Source organism: Vanellus vanellus, assembly GCF_965231255.1.
Source record: "Vanellus vanellus genome assembly, chromosome: 16".
In the NCBI taxonomy this organism is placed as follows: Eukaryota; Metazoa; Chordata; class Aves; order Charadriiformes; family Charadriidae; genus Vanellus; species Vanellus vanellus.
The window spans coordinates 15,472,937-15,487,327 of NC_138921.1; the positions used below are offsets into that span (position 1 = coordinate 15,472,937).

At 55.9% G+C, this 14,391-nt stretch overlaps 1 protein-coding gene across 1 annotated transcript; it reads left to right on the forward strand.

Moving 5' to 3' along the window:
• Positions 1–9,102, forward strand: DAO (D-amino acid oxidase; the record flags this gene model as incomplete). The annotated part of the gene is made up of 10 exons (XM_082491730.1): positions 1–223; positions 363–477; positions 815–891; positions 1,337–1,402; positions 2,215–2,269; positions 2,762–2,866; positions 3,483–3,565; positions 5,830–5,947; positions 7,342–7,440; positions 8,971–9,102. Exons 1-10 carry the CDS (start codon positions 30–32, stop codon positions 9,100–9,102), a joined length of 1,044 nt encoding a protein of 347 aa, XP_082347856.1. The 5' UTR covers positions 1–29.
• Between the last annotated feature and the right edge of the window lie 5,289 nt (positions 9,103–14,391).

The following is a 14,391-nucleotide window of genomic DNA, read 5'->3' on the forward strand; positions in this document are numbered from 1 at the left end:
GTTTCATCCCCCTACAGACAGCCGCAGCCATGCGCGTGGCCGTCATCGGGGCCGGGGTGATCGGCCTCTCCACCGCCCTGTGCATCCACGAGCAGTACCACAGCCTGGTGCCCTCCCTGGAGGTGGAGGTCTATGCGGACCGCTACACGCCCCACACCACCAGCGATGGGGCGGCCGGCTTGTGGCAGCCCTACCTGAACGACCACGGCAACCTACAAGAGACGTAAGTGAGGATGAGGATGATGAGGAGGCGGCTGGTGCCGTGTCCCCCCCCGTGTGCCCGTCGATGCACGAGGGGCTGAGCTGCCCGGGCACAGCCCTGCGGGGCTGGCAGAGCCACCGCTCTCCTGTTTCCATCGCAGGCTCTGGAATAAAGAGACGTTCGATTACTTCCTGGGGCACCTGGGCTCACCGGCAGCGAAGGAAATGGGACTTTTCCTAATTTCTGGCTACAACCTGTTTACGCAGCCGGTGCCGGTAAGGAGCAAGTCACAGCCAGGGCCGGGAAGGGCTCCAGCCCGGAGGTTGCCTGGGGGCGGGCAGGGTTGTACTTCTTCCCAGACGATGTTCTGAATGCTTCTAAATCCTTCCAAGTTTGCCTTGTGACAGTTTGCTCGGGACTCAGTGTTTTCTGTGCCCCCAGTGCAATTTTGGTATGAAGTAAGGGCTGGGTGGGAGCTGGCAGAGCCGCGGCTACACGCGCTCCTTTGGGATGGGCTGTGTGGTCAGGCTGTGTGTCCCCCAACGCTTCTGTCCCGCGGTGGCATGGCGATTCGAGTTCATTAACGAGCTCGGACCCTTTTCCCCATTGCAGGATCCGTCTTGGAAGAACATTGTCCTGGGATTCAGGAATTTGACACCGAAAGAGCTTGAGCTCTTCCCTGGTTACAGGTATTTTTCAGTCTGCTTTTCCGGAGAGCCACTGATGTGCTTTCCCCTCCCAGGCAGGGGAGGTATGGCTGGATGGTCTCAGGCACCCCCCCGTTGAAGGGCAGCAAGGATGAGAAACTGCGGTGCAGAAGTGGCTTTGCTTCATTACAGCCGCTTCCCTTAGAATAAGTAAGAAACACCTCAAGCAAACCAAAAAAGTAGCAGCCCAGCATATAAACCATTCCAGCCCCACTCTTACTTCGCCAGGTATTGTCAAACTGGAGGAAGAAAATCAGCAGAAAGTGCTTTATGCTGTAAACAGAGGGAAAAAATCATGCGCTTGTGGTGCTAGGGGCAATCGGGGTCGCAGCGCTGCGGTGGCCATCTGGAGCGCCAGGGTGGGAGGCGGCTGCTTGCGTAAAGCTGCTGCGGGTCCTTATGGCTTCGTCTCCTCGTCTGCTTTCAGCTACGGGTGGTTCAACACGGCGCTGATGCTGGAGTGCAGGAGTTATCTGCCATGGCTGACCAACAGGTGAGTGCGGAGCCGCCGCGGCGCCGGGGCTGGGACTGTGCCGGCACGGCGGAGCTGCCGCTCCCCCCGGGTGTCTCTGGCTGTCAGGACGTGGGATGCAGCTGTGGATTTTCATCCTGCGCATCAGGCGTTGCCCCGGATCCTTCTCTAATGCCAAGTTGGTGGCCGAGTTTAGACGGCACTGGTTTTCGGTGGCCGCCCCGTGTCCTGCTGCACCGCTGACCTGCTCAGCCTGAAAATGTTGGTGCTGGTGGCGTCCGCGTGACGGCACCCACGGGGGACCTGAGCATCCTCCCCTGCTCTCAGCAGCCCTCACCCTGTGCCCTGCAGCAGCGCACGGCAGGATGAGCCGAAGGAGAGAGGAGGCAGGGATACACCCCTGGGAAGCGGGGAAAAGGGTCTGGAATTCCCGCTTGTTGCCCCAGTGGGGTAACACTGTAATAGTTAGCCCAGGAGCGCATTTTTGGCATGACAAAAATGCAAGCAGTGGCATAGTTAGAGCTGCATCTCAGCGCTTTTAGCTATGGGAGTATTTGGGACTTGGTTTTGCTCTTGGCATCGCTGACGTGGAGCGGGTGCCCTGTCGGCAGCGGAAAGCCTGGGCTCTGGTGCAGGGCTTAGCAGGACCGACCACCCTCGGTAGCTCTGGGCCATCAGGGAAACGAGCTAATGACTGGAGACCCTTGGGAACCACTGATGTTTATTACGAGGAGCAACAAGTCGTACCTGCTCTGGGTATCCGTTACAGGCGCTAATTCGAACAGTGCATTTGCTTTTAGTTTGCTGGTAACAAATGAACTTGTTCTTCCCAGGTTAACGCAGAGAGGAGTGAAGTTTTTCCATAAGAAGGTTGAATCTTTCCAGGAGGTGAGTGGTGATGTCGAGCCGGGGCAGAGCGGGCACGGCCCCCTCCCGGCGTGGAGAAGCAGCCGCCAGCGGGCACGGGCTTCTCCGGGATGTCCCTTGGCACAGCCAGGCCAGGGCACAGCAGCAAGAGTACGCCAACATCTAGAAAAGAAATTCTACCAGGAAAGAGAGAGGCTCTTGGGCATCCAGAGATGGCTGAGAGGGGACAGGGTAGCGTGTTGCGCCGGTGCTGAGCGAAGACTCATCCAAGCATCAGCAGTACGGCTTTCCCTTAAACTGCAAACGTTCTCCTTGCCTGCACACGTGGGGTCTCTGTGGGAGCGCTGCCCTGGATCCAGCCGTTCTGGTTCATTCATCCCCAGACTGTTGGCCCAAGTACTTGGCTTGGCTTTGACGCAGGAATCTCGTGTGTGTGTGTGTGTGTGTGTCCCCCGCCGTGGGCAGCATCGCTGTGCGCGCGCCGCTCACCGCGCTGCCTCTGTCTCTCCTTAGATGTTTGCTTGGGGTGTGGATGTTGTGATAAACTGCACCGGGATGCGTGCGGGGGAGCTGCAGCCTGACCCGGAGCTACAGCCCGGCCGTGGACAGGTCATAAAGGTGAGGTGGGGGCAGGGCTTGTGCCCCCCCGCCCTTTTTCTTGGAGGACCCATTTGTTAACCATGAGGTGTACCTGTGCCCTCTGGGGCAAATCACGGGGTTGTGGGCTGGACCCACACCAGGTCCTGATTCCCTACAAACGTTGGTCGTGTGAAACACTCATGTGTGTGGAGGCCAGAGCAAAAACCCCTGGATCCTGTTCCTGGTCCGGCTGTGGGGATGCCCCAAGTCTCCAGCCCCTTTCTTGGTCGGGTGAGGGTGGGGAAAGCCAGAGGCATAAAGCCAATAATAAAAAGACATAAAATCCTTAATAAAAAGTCATAAAATCCTGAATAAAAAGACATAATATCCTTGGGAGAAGTTGATGATTATTAGGGGAAACAGACTCACACCACGCTCCTCTGGTTGCCCACCTACCCTCCCATCTCCCCCTCTTCCCACGGCCGCACGGGGAAGCCAACACTGCGGTGTACATAGAGCCTGAGCAGGAGGCAGGACACCACGTGCAGACCGCGGTGGCCGTGCTCGCCGAGCTGCTCTCCTCCATCCCACCACCTCCCGGAGCCGGCGACCCCGCTCTCCGGCTCTCCCTGACCCTTTCCCCTTCATCTCCCAGGTCCTGGCCCCGTGGGTGAAGCATTTCATCATCACTCACGACATCAAATCTGGTATCTACAACTCGCCGTACGTCATACCGGGGTAGGTGACAGCGGGCGAGGTGGGGTCTGGGCTGGCGTTAGCGATGCTCTGCTCTCAGCGCCCCCAAAGCAGCGGCTCCGGCGCGGGTCCCCGCTGATGCCTGCCCTGTTGCAGCAGCCCAGACCCGGGTTGGTACCCGGCCTGATGATGCTTTTATTTGCTGCGTGGGAGGAGAGCAGAAGGACACGGGCAGGCAAAGCGAGGGAGCTCCCACGGTCGGCACAGAGAGTGACCCCGGCTCGGCGCTCGGATGCAAGAGGGGTCCCGGGTGGTCCTGGGCTCCTGGGATCTCAGATCAGACAGCACCACGGAGCTTCAATGTCCCTGGTCCTGTCCTTTTCCAAGGAACAAATCCCACCAAAGCAAAACGCCAGTCCTGGCCAGGTCCTCAAAAGAGCCAAACACTGACAGCGGGGCAAACATTTTGGGAGAGAGCTTTTGTTTTCACCTTTCTACCCAGTGCTTTTGTCGATGGTGTTGACAAAACTGCTGTACAGCAGCTCATCACGGGGAAAGGCTCTTCTGATTCATGCTCCCGTTAAAACCAGTGGCCAGAATCCATTTTACTTTAATAAAAGCTCAGCCTTCCTCGCACTGTTACCCTGAGCTGTGGCTGTTGGTGACACGTCTCCTGAGGGCACCCCATTCGGTTTCGCCCCCCCGCGGGGCTCCCTGCCACCTCCCTGCAGGAACCGAGGAGGACTCCCAGCGGAAAACTTGATTTCTGAGTCCCCACAGGGGTGAGAAAGGCTGAAAGAAGATCCTGACCCCCAAAACCACCGTGTCCCGAGCTCAGTGAGCGGCAGTGGCTCTGCCTGGGCAGAGTCCAGCTTCCAGCGGTTATCTCGCGCTTTCCACCTGCTCTCCACCAGCAGCTTTCTTAGGGGAGTTGGGATGTATTTGAGCCGGCAGCGTATGCACGTACCCAGGGAGCTAAATTGCACGATAAATACATGTCTGCTGTTCATCCCGCCTCTGTTTCCTCCTGAGAGCGGCCATCTTTGGCAATAAAGAGGCTTTTTTTTTTTTTTTTTTTAAGCTGTAACTTGAATGCTGCGTTTCTGGCACTTCCCGTCGTGCTAATATTTCGGGATTAGGCAATAAGCCATTGTGTAAATAGGAACTTTGAATGCTCGCCGCCCCCATGCAAAGTATTCCGAGGGATTGCTGCGCGCAGTCCCGGCTACGTATGAATTTCTCTCCCTGCGTTTATTTGAGCTTGAGCTGTCGTGGCCGGGCAGCAGGTTGGCTCCCAAAGGAAGGTGCCGGGTCCGGCGCTCACACGTGGAGGACACCTCTTCCACGACGGAGAACTCATCCCCAGGGGCTGCCCGCCCCGGCATTCAGTCCTCTTGTCTTTGTGCTTCCCAGGGCTCCCGCAAGATTTTAGAAGGGTCTAGGAGGCACAGACACCCCCATTTCCCCCCCCTCCACCTTAACCTGTCTCTTATCCTCTGTTAATCTGCCAAAGTTTTGGGGCAGCAGCAAGAGAAGTCTGATTCTTTGTGTTCCCCGCTGCAGGCATCCCGTTCCTGCCAACTCCCTTCCCCGGACAGGCAGGAGCGGACCTGTTTTGACAGAAGATGAAATGATCCGTTTGGTTTGCGCGGGCAAAGGTCTTTGGGGCGCTGATCGTATTTTAACGCGTGACCTGCTCACGAGCAGACACGCGGGCACCACCGCTCTCTTGCCTGCTCGGCGTGAGCAGCAGACACTGAGTCCCCAGTGAGGCAGGATAAGTGTGAGGGACCAGCCACGGAAATCTTATAAGAAATTCCACTTATTCTTTGAGACGCTTGATGCAAAATGTTTATGAACAGTGCATTATCTCAAATGCCTTTATAAAATATATCCATGCAGAAGACTTAGGACAAGAGGAAACGGCCTCAAGTTGCACCAGGGGAGGTTTAGGATGGCTATTAGGAGAAATTTCTTCATGGAAAGGGTTGTCAAGCACTGGCACAGGCTGCCCAGGGCAGTGGTGGAGTCGCCATCCCTGGAGGTGTTTAAAGGATGGGCAGATGTGGTGCTGAGGGACGTGGGTTGGCGGAGGGCTTGGCAGTGTTGGGTTAACGGTTGGACTCGATGATCTTAAAGGTCCCTTCCAACCTAGACGATTCTGTGATGCTGATTCTGTGAGTGCGTTGCGGGCTCGGGGCGTAGCAGGATCCATACATCACTCACGTGTGGACGTCCCTCCGCGCGGTGGCAAGGGGCAGCCGGGGACACTCACCACCATTTACCTCCTTTGGCTTTCGGTGCAGGAGTGAGTTCACGGTCTTGGGAGGCATCTATCAGCACGGCAACTGGAGCGAAGAAAACAGCGCCCAGGACCACAAAACCATCTGGGAGAACTGCTGCAGGCTGCTCCCCTCTCTCCAGGTGGGTCACCCCAACCAAACGCAGACCACCACTGGGGCACAGGACGAGGCACCCGTGGGGAGGGAAGGGGACATGGAGAGCCTGGGTGCTCCGGCGCAGCTGAGGCCGCCGGGGAAGGATGCTGAGGACAAAACCGCAAAAATCCGAATCTTTATATGAGTAACACGCAGCACCTGCCTTCAGATGGGCAGGAGAACTGCAGAGCCACCGTTGCTCATGCGGGGTCAGCCACCACGCCGAGGGGCACGCCGCTGACGGGTGAAGCATGTGCATGCAGTGACCCCGAGCAGCATGTAGCACTCGGCATGAGGGTAAAAGATGGGGTGGTGGCACGGCTCGGTGTTTGTGCGTGCCTGGCAGCGTTTATCACGGCCGCCTCGGGCTCGGTACGCCCAGCTGATCGACAGGCAGGCTCTGGGGCTGGCACTAGGGAGGGGATTCTGCCCCTCTGCTCCACTCTGGGGACACCTCACCTGGAGTCCTGCGTCCAGCTCTGGAGCCACCAACATCAGAAGGACATGGACCTGTTGGAGCGGGACCCAGAGATGCTGGGAGGGCTGGAGCCCCTCTGCTGGGAGGATGGGCTGGGAGAGTTGGGGGTGTTGGAGAAGAGAAGGCTCCGGGGAGACCTCAGAGCTCCTTCCAGTGCCTAAAGGGGCTCCAGCAGAGCTGGGGAGGGACTCTGGATCAGGGAGAGGAGCCATGGGATGAGGGGGAGTGGTTTTAAACCGAAAGAGGGGAGATTGAGATGAGATATCGGGCAGAAATTTTTCCCTGTGGGGGCGGTGAGCCCCTGGCGCAGGGTGCCCCGAGGAGCTGTGGCTGCCCCATCCCTGGGGGTGTTCAAGGCCGGGTTGGACGGGGCTGGGAGCACCCTGGGCTGGGGGGGGGTGTCCCTGCCCGGGGCAGGGGGGTGGGACTGGGTGATCTTCAAGGTCCCTTCCAACCCAAACCGTTCAATGATTTTATGATTACTTTTAAGACAAGGTTTGTAGGAAAAAGTAATTTCTCACCTAGCTGGTTAAAAATAAGAACAAAAGCTTTGGGAGGTCTCAGCCCTTCAGTCGTGGTGCGTGTCCCCCACCTCTGCCTTTTGGCACTGCTGCATTAGGGAGAGGCTGGTGCGTGGGGAAGCTGCTTGGCGTCGACTCCTGTCGCTGCCCTTGTGCCCGGGGTTGGCAGGAAGGGCAGCGCGGGGCTTCGGCTCCGCGGTTTGCCTCGCCGGCCCTGCGGGCTGCGATCCAAAATTGCTCTGCCCAGTTGCCCCTTTGCAGCATCACAGGAGCCGGTGCAGCAGCGGGGATGGGGGAGCCCCTGTCCCCGCTCGGTGTAAGAGCCCTCTACACCTTCACCTGAGAGATGCTGCGCAGGTGCTGATGTGCTTTTGCTTTCAGAAAGCCAAGATCGTACAGGAGTGGAGCGGCTTGAGACCGGCGCGTCCCTGCGTTCGCTTGGAGCGGGAGACGGTCCGGCAGGGACATTTCCAGGCAGAGGTACCGTGGTCAGCCCCGAGATGCCCCCGAGTGCCATCGACCTCCGCACTAATTGTGCATCAGTCGCTGCGCCCTCAGCCATGCAGCACCGACATCCAGCGAACGCTGGTGCTCTTCAGCCCGCGGCCGCACTGCCCCGTGGTCATCCTCGCGCCGTCTCCCCTCTAGTGGGTGACTCTAAGCCAATTCCAGCCCAGTGTCAGAGATAAGTGTGGAAGATGTTGTGTTCGGTTGGGTTTTCTGGGGAGAGAGAGCGGGCAGGGAGCGCTCCTGCCAAAGGAAAACCTGCAGCTGGAGCTTAGTCCTTAACAGACACCAAAAAATCCAGATGGGAGATAAACCCCCGAGGCACCAAACCTCGTGGGCTTTGTGAACCCTGTTTCGGTGTCAGCATTTACAGTAGCGTGGTTTTCTGCTGGGAGCCCGTAAGCATGCAGCCTTTGCACACGCAAACTTCGTGTCCCCCTTTAATAAAACCCCATACGCAGTTTTTTAATAAACCGCTCGTGGCCTCCAGCACTGACACCGGGTTGTTGGTGCAAAAGATTGGATTTCTCAAGATTTCTTCCGGTTCGAAGCTCAGCAGCAGCACGAAATGAAACGTGGTGAAGGCTCTGAGGGACACTGGTGGGGCTGTACCTGCCGTGGGGCTCTGAAAAATTCAGCTGCCGGGTGCCTAGTGTAAAACTTCCCCGGGGCAGTGGCTCTTTAAAATTGCCTTGCACCGCTAACGTACCTTTTAAGAGAAAGGAGACGGGGGATGGCATGAGTTTCAGCGTGCCATCTGGTCTCGGACCCTCAGCACAGCACCTTTCCATGTAGGACCACGTCACTCCTTAGCGCTGTTGCCTGAAGGCTCCTCGGCAAACCTGCAGAGGGAATCCTTGATTCGATTGCGTGCGTGTGTCTCTGTACGGCTTGGAAAAAGAGATTAAAGCTCCAAAGGGGATGGCGACTGCAAGATGTAATTAAACGTAATGAAAATATATTCAATTTTTAGCTGGAGAGTCTTGGAAAGAAATTGGTGTACATAGGCAAAGCCCAGAGCGCGGACCAAAGCGGTGCTGTGTTTGAATTAATTTATGGATGGCTCTGTTCTTTTATCAGCGCAGCGCATCTGCGCCGCCGTGGCACAGGAGAGGAGCAGCTATGGATCCCCGCCGTGGGTCGGGGCTCCTGCCGAAGCCGAGCACTTTACCTTGGCAGGAACAAACACTAGGGAGGGTGGGACGCGTTGTGCGCTGAGGACCGCGGCCGCGAGTCCCGCAGCTGCGTTTCAGGGAGTGGGTGCAGAGGATGCTCCGGGGCCCCCGCTGAACCACGCGGAGTTTCTCCCATCTCTCCGGTGGCTTTTGGAGGGAGTGGAGGAGCAGCGGGCGGCCAAGCTGTGCGCCGGGAGCTCCCAGATGGAAAGCTCAATCCAAAGATACTAAGGGCATTCCCAGCCACTCTCGCGGCTCCTTGCTGCCCCCAGCCCCAGAGAGCTCCAGCGCGGCTTTCCCAGCACTCATCCCTTCTCTTCTCCCCCAGGTGATACACAACTACGGCCACGGCGGGTTCGGGATCACCATCCACTGGGGCTGTGCCATGGCAGCGGCCAGGCTCTTCGGGAGCATCCTCCAGGAGAAGAAGCTGGCCAGCCCGCCGCAGCCCCGCTTGTGAGTTGTCCGCTCAGCCGGGATTACCGCGACAGCAGTAGCTTAGAAATCACAGCAGAAAGATGCGAATAACAGAGTGATACACTGGGCTGCTCAACCCTCCCCCCCCCCAGCTCCAACACCGGTTCGTAGTGTCTCGTTTTCAGGCTGCTGCCAGTTCTGCCGCTGCCGTTTGCCAGACGGCCGAGTTCCCTCCGCCCTGGCCTCGCGCCACCCACCTAAAGGAAGTGCTTTAAAATACGAACTAATTATCTGCGAGAAAGCGCACTTCTGTCCCGGGGACCAGTCTGCAAAGGGCAGGCAGGGCTCAGCTGAAATCTTGACGGTCCCGCCGCTCATCTGCACGATGGGAGAGGATCGGAAACCGAGCCCGTGCCACCTGAGGTCTCCTCCGACTGCTCCGAGTCCCAGCATGTAATTAGATTTGCAAGCTTCCCCCAGGAGGCAAAAGCTCCTTAGTAGGAAGAAGCTCTGAAGCTCCCGGGGAAGTTACAGCAGCGCTGAAAGCACGTGCTTCGGTTGCAACGACGTGCTCACGTTGGTGCCAGGACAAAGCCTGGGTCGCCAGCACCTGGTTAGTGTATCTGGCAACAGACAGCAGCAGTTGCCTAAAATGGGCCTTCCAAATGGTGTTTTTAGCAACAAAAGCAACATGTTCCAGCCCTGTGTACTCGCCAGACTCTATATATAGCAGAGAGCATACGCAAAATAGCTCTTCTCGTCCCTAAAACTCCCACGGGCCCTTCAGTTTCTCGATTCCTCCAGCCGTGAGACGCGTCTGGAGCAGCAGCGCCGGGAGAGGAGCTGCCTCGGGGTAGGTTGTGCCTCCCGAAGGAGTTGGGGACAGTTCCCAGGAGGGTGTCCCTTTTCAGGGGTGCTCAGTGCCGCTGCTATGGACCCAGCGCACTGTTCTGAACGCGCAATTTGGCCGATTTTTCCATGCCACTTGTCTTTCCTGCTCTAAAAAACATCACAGACGAGGTACGGAATGGTCGAGAAGCATCCGCCCCCGATCACGAGGTTGTCCCACGCCCCGCACACGGTGCCTGGCTCGCACTCCTCCGCGGAGAAGCCAACTCTTTCTTCCTCATCTTCTCTCTCCCACTGACGCCATGTGCCAGAAATAGCTCGTCAACCTGATTTGTGATGTACCAGGCGGCTGCACCTACTGGATGAGAGATGCTGCAGCACAGCGGGGCTCGTTTTGCCTCCCGGGCACCTGGATTTAAAACAGTCCCACAAAAAAAAAAGGCACATTTCCCAGCCACGGCCTGGCACCAGGGTTGCTCCCTGCCGAAGCGCCCATCTCCTGACACGCTGCTGCGGTTTCACCGAGGAAAAAGAGGAACTGGTGAAGGCTTTGTAGGAAGGGATCAGCAGGCGGTGCTGCTGGACATGGTCCACGCACACGAGATCTGCTGCCTCGTGGGAGCATGTGAGACACGTCTCATTTTGGGCGGTGCGAGGGAGGTTACCGTGCCAGCAGAGCCGCGGCCCCAGGAGACCTTCCCGCAACCTCATTGTCCACCGCAGACTGTGTGACCATTGTGCGCTTCTCCGGCTTACGCACCCCGGGCAGCCAGAAAGCTCTGACGGGCTTTGCTGAGCGCACCTGCTAATTGCCCTTTCACAAGAGCAGCAACGGTTACCCTCACCGTGAGGGTCAGAATTTCTCAGCGGCGGCTGCCACGTCCCCTTTCCTTCCCCTCTTCCTTTCATAAAGGTGCGGGAGGGTTGTGTTCGCCTCTGCTGTGGCACCCGGCAAAGTGACATCGCGTGGGAATTCTCACGCCTGCGGCACTCGCGTCCAAGGCAACAACTTGCTGTCGAAGGCACCGCCGAGAGCCGCTGCTCCGCTCCTCCGGCTGCGATTTTGGCCTAACACTGGTGCTCCCTCACATCCTCGCAAAGTATAAACCGCCGTATGATAACCGCCGTCTTTTGTGCTTTCCAGTTGTCGCTCCACTGCGGAACGCGGGCGCTTAGGCCAGTCCCGTCCACCACCGCAGAGGTGACGGGACACTGCGTCAGCTGCTGCGGAGCTCTGGCACGGGTTAGGGCAGAGCGGTGTCCATCCTCGGAGGGCAGCGGACCGTCGGGGTGCGTTAAAGCCCCTACTGCTGTCTGGTAGCTCTGAGGCACCTCTGCAGCGCGCTGAAAAACCAAAAGGAGACATAGGAAAATTAGGAGCCCCTGTCACGCCCAGTTTGTCTGTCGAAAGGGTTTCCCACTTTATCTGGCAGCTCACCTGATACAGCGCAGCCACATACAAAGGGGCATAATCAAGAAAAGGATGGAAAAAAAGAAAACAATAGCCGGAGAAAATTTAGCATTGATTAATGCTAAACCTAATGGTCTGTGATACCCCTTCAGCAGAAGCCATTCCGTGAAATAGCATCCACTCGCTTTCACTTGTTCCAAATACGAGACATTAAGGACCACGTTCTCCTCCCGTTCGCGCGGCCGTAAATCCAAACCCGCTTACCCGGTTTCAGAAGCGCTACGCTGGGTAGCGGGGGTGTCGCGAAGCATTGTATAGCTTGCAATAAGCAGTGGATTCTTCTGATGGTAAAGCCTATAGGAGCAGCTGCCCTGTGATTTCACACACAGCCTTTTAGGAAACAAACAGAAATCATTAGAGGTGTAATTTCATTTTGCAGTCTAATTTTGCTTATTTTCTGAAAGGACAAAATTTAATATGTGAGCACAATAAAGGTAATACTCCAATGTGTCGTGTGTGATGCTTTCTTTTCTTCTTCTATCCATGGATAAGGCCTCAAATGTTAATTCCAAGGAAACATTCCAGTAGATCATCATTCCACATCTCCCCACATACTTTTCCTGAATGCTTCCACCTGTGGGAGGAAGAGCCGTCACATTTCAGATTCTGAGTAGACAAATGAACCTGAAATACCATTGTGTGAAATGATGTGGTTGCCTGCGTGTTGTTGCTGGCACATTAAGAACTCCTATTCCTCTACAGAAATCATAGGATCATAGAATGGTTTGGGTTGGAAGGGACCTTGAAGATCACCCAGTCCCACCCCCCTGCCCCGGGCAGGGACACCCCCCCCCAGCCCAGGTTGCCCCCAGCCCCGTCCAACCCGGCCTTGAGCACCTCCAGGGATGGGGCAGCCACAGCTCCTCGGGGCACCCTGCGCCAGGGGCTCACCGCCCCCACAGCCAAGAATTTCTTCCTAATATCTCATCTAAATCTCCCCTCTTCCAGTTTGAAGCCATCCCCCCTCGTCCCATCACTCCATGCCCTTGGAAAAAGTCCCCCCCCAGCTCTGCTGGAGCCCCTTTAGGCACTGGAAGGAGCTCTGAGCTCTCCCCAGAGCCTTCTCTTCTCCAGGCTGAACCCCCCCAACTCTCCCAGCCTGTCCTCACAGCAGAGGGGCTCCAGCCCTCCCAGCATCTCTGGGGCCTCCTCTGGCCCCACTCCAACAGCTCCATGTCCTTCTGATGTTGGGGGCTCCAGAGCTGGAGGCAGTACTCCAGGTGGGGTCTCCCCAGAGCAGAGCAGAGGGGCAGAATCCCCCCCCCCCGCCCTGCTGGCCACACTGCTGGGGATGCAGCCCAGGATGCGGGTGGCCTTCTGGGCTGCCATCGCCCATTGCCGGCTCATGGTGAGCTTCTCGTCACTCAGCACCCCCAGGGCCTTCTCCTCAGGGCGGCTCTCCAGCCGTTCCCCGCCCAGCCTGGAGCTGTGCTTGGGATTGCCCCCCCCAAATGTAGGACCCTGCACTGGGCCTGGTTGAACTGCATGAGGTTGGCACGGGCCCACCTCTGCAGCCTGTCCAGGTCCCTCTGGATGGCGTCCCTCCCCTCCAGCGTGTCCACCTCGCCACACAGGTAGACAAATGCTTGGGACACTCTCGGGTAGCTCAGCTGACCGCTCCGTTTTGAGATGAGAGCTACAGGAAAGGTATTTTCCACTGTTGGCAGCACCGTGGGACAGAAGAGTCGTGAGACTGGAGTTCCCTTTTGTGGCAGCGGTAAGGTAAGAGAGAGTCAGTGGGACGTCTGCACAGCTATCGCACGGACATTCTTGACGAGCACAAACGCCGTCTCCAGTGGCCGACATCAGCACATTTTACGAACTCAGAGTTCTCAACAACGATTGCTGTGACACAGAACAAAGCTGGAAATACATCAAGTATCGGGAAAGTTATCCTCTGTAAGCAAACAGCAGCTCTGGCATTTTGGAAAACAGAATGAGCTTTAGAAATGGCTGAAGATGCCAAAAAGTTCACAGAAAACACAGAAGAATGAATATTCTCCCGAAGTATTGCTTCCGCGATACAAACCCCTCCGTAGTTACCAACTGTTTCCATTCCCAGAAATAAGAGCCTTCATCCCAGTGGACTGTCAACGGCTGCACGAGCTGCGAGAGGGAAGATTAATGCACGCCGAGATGAGAACACGCTGTATTAGCATGCAAAGTATTCGCAGATCATTAGTCATTTTGACTCCGACGTGAACAACCTTACGTCTGTAAATTACTGGACATCAAAATAAGAATATCTTTTAAGGGGTAGAGGAATACAGGCAGGGTTATGCGCTTAATTATATTTTATAAAAACAAGATAGGTAAATGAAAAGTTTGCGCTAAAAAGTAAATAAATAGAAGGAACTCTCCCTGCCCCGAAATCCAGACACGCGCGAAGCCATCTCCTCCCAACACGGCTTTGCCATCCCCCGTCGCATCCTGCAGCAGCGTTAAAGGCATCACTAGAAAATGCCCACAGGCGAGAAGCAAAACTGACTGGTTGTTATTGTCCAAACTGAATTAAATGCAAAAAGCAACTAAAGATCTCAAGGTGATTTTTAAAATATTTAGCTGTAGTTATCTATGAGGTTACTTATAATGTGAACGTGAATCCTGTGGCTCTTTACGTCCAAACCCATAAAACACACACAAAATGAGTCAGATCTGCAAAATGCCCTTACGCATCCAGCAGAGTCCACACAGCAGCATGAATCTCAAATCTCTGAACATCAAGACAAAAAAAAAATAATGTTAAAGTTACTGACCCTTCATAAAAGTCCTACAGAAGAGCCAAAGGCATTTTTACTGAAAAAACTATTTATTTGTTTAACATAAAATATCTAGTGTGGAATTAAACTATCCGATGTTGCATCAGTAACATAGGAACAAAAGGAGTATTATACAACAAGCTCCATATACACAAAGTTTTTAAACATTAAAATGTATCCAGCTTAGAAACTGTACATTCAAACACAGGAAAACATTCAACGTTCTTTCGGCAAGCATTTAGGAATAACAAAT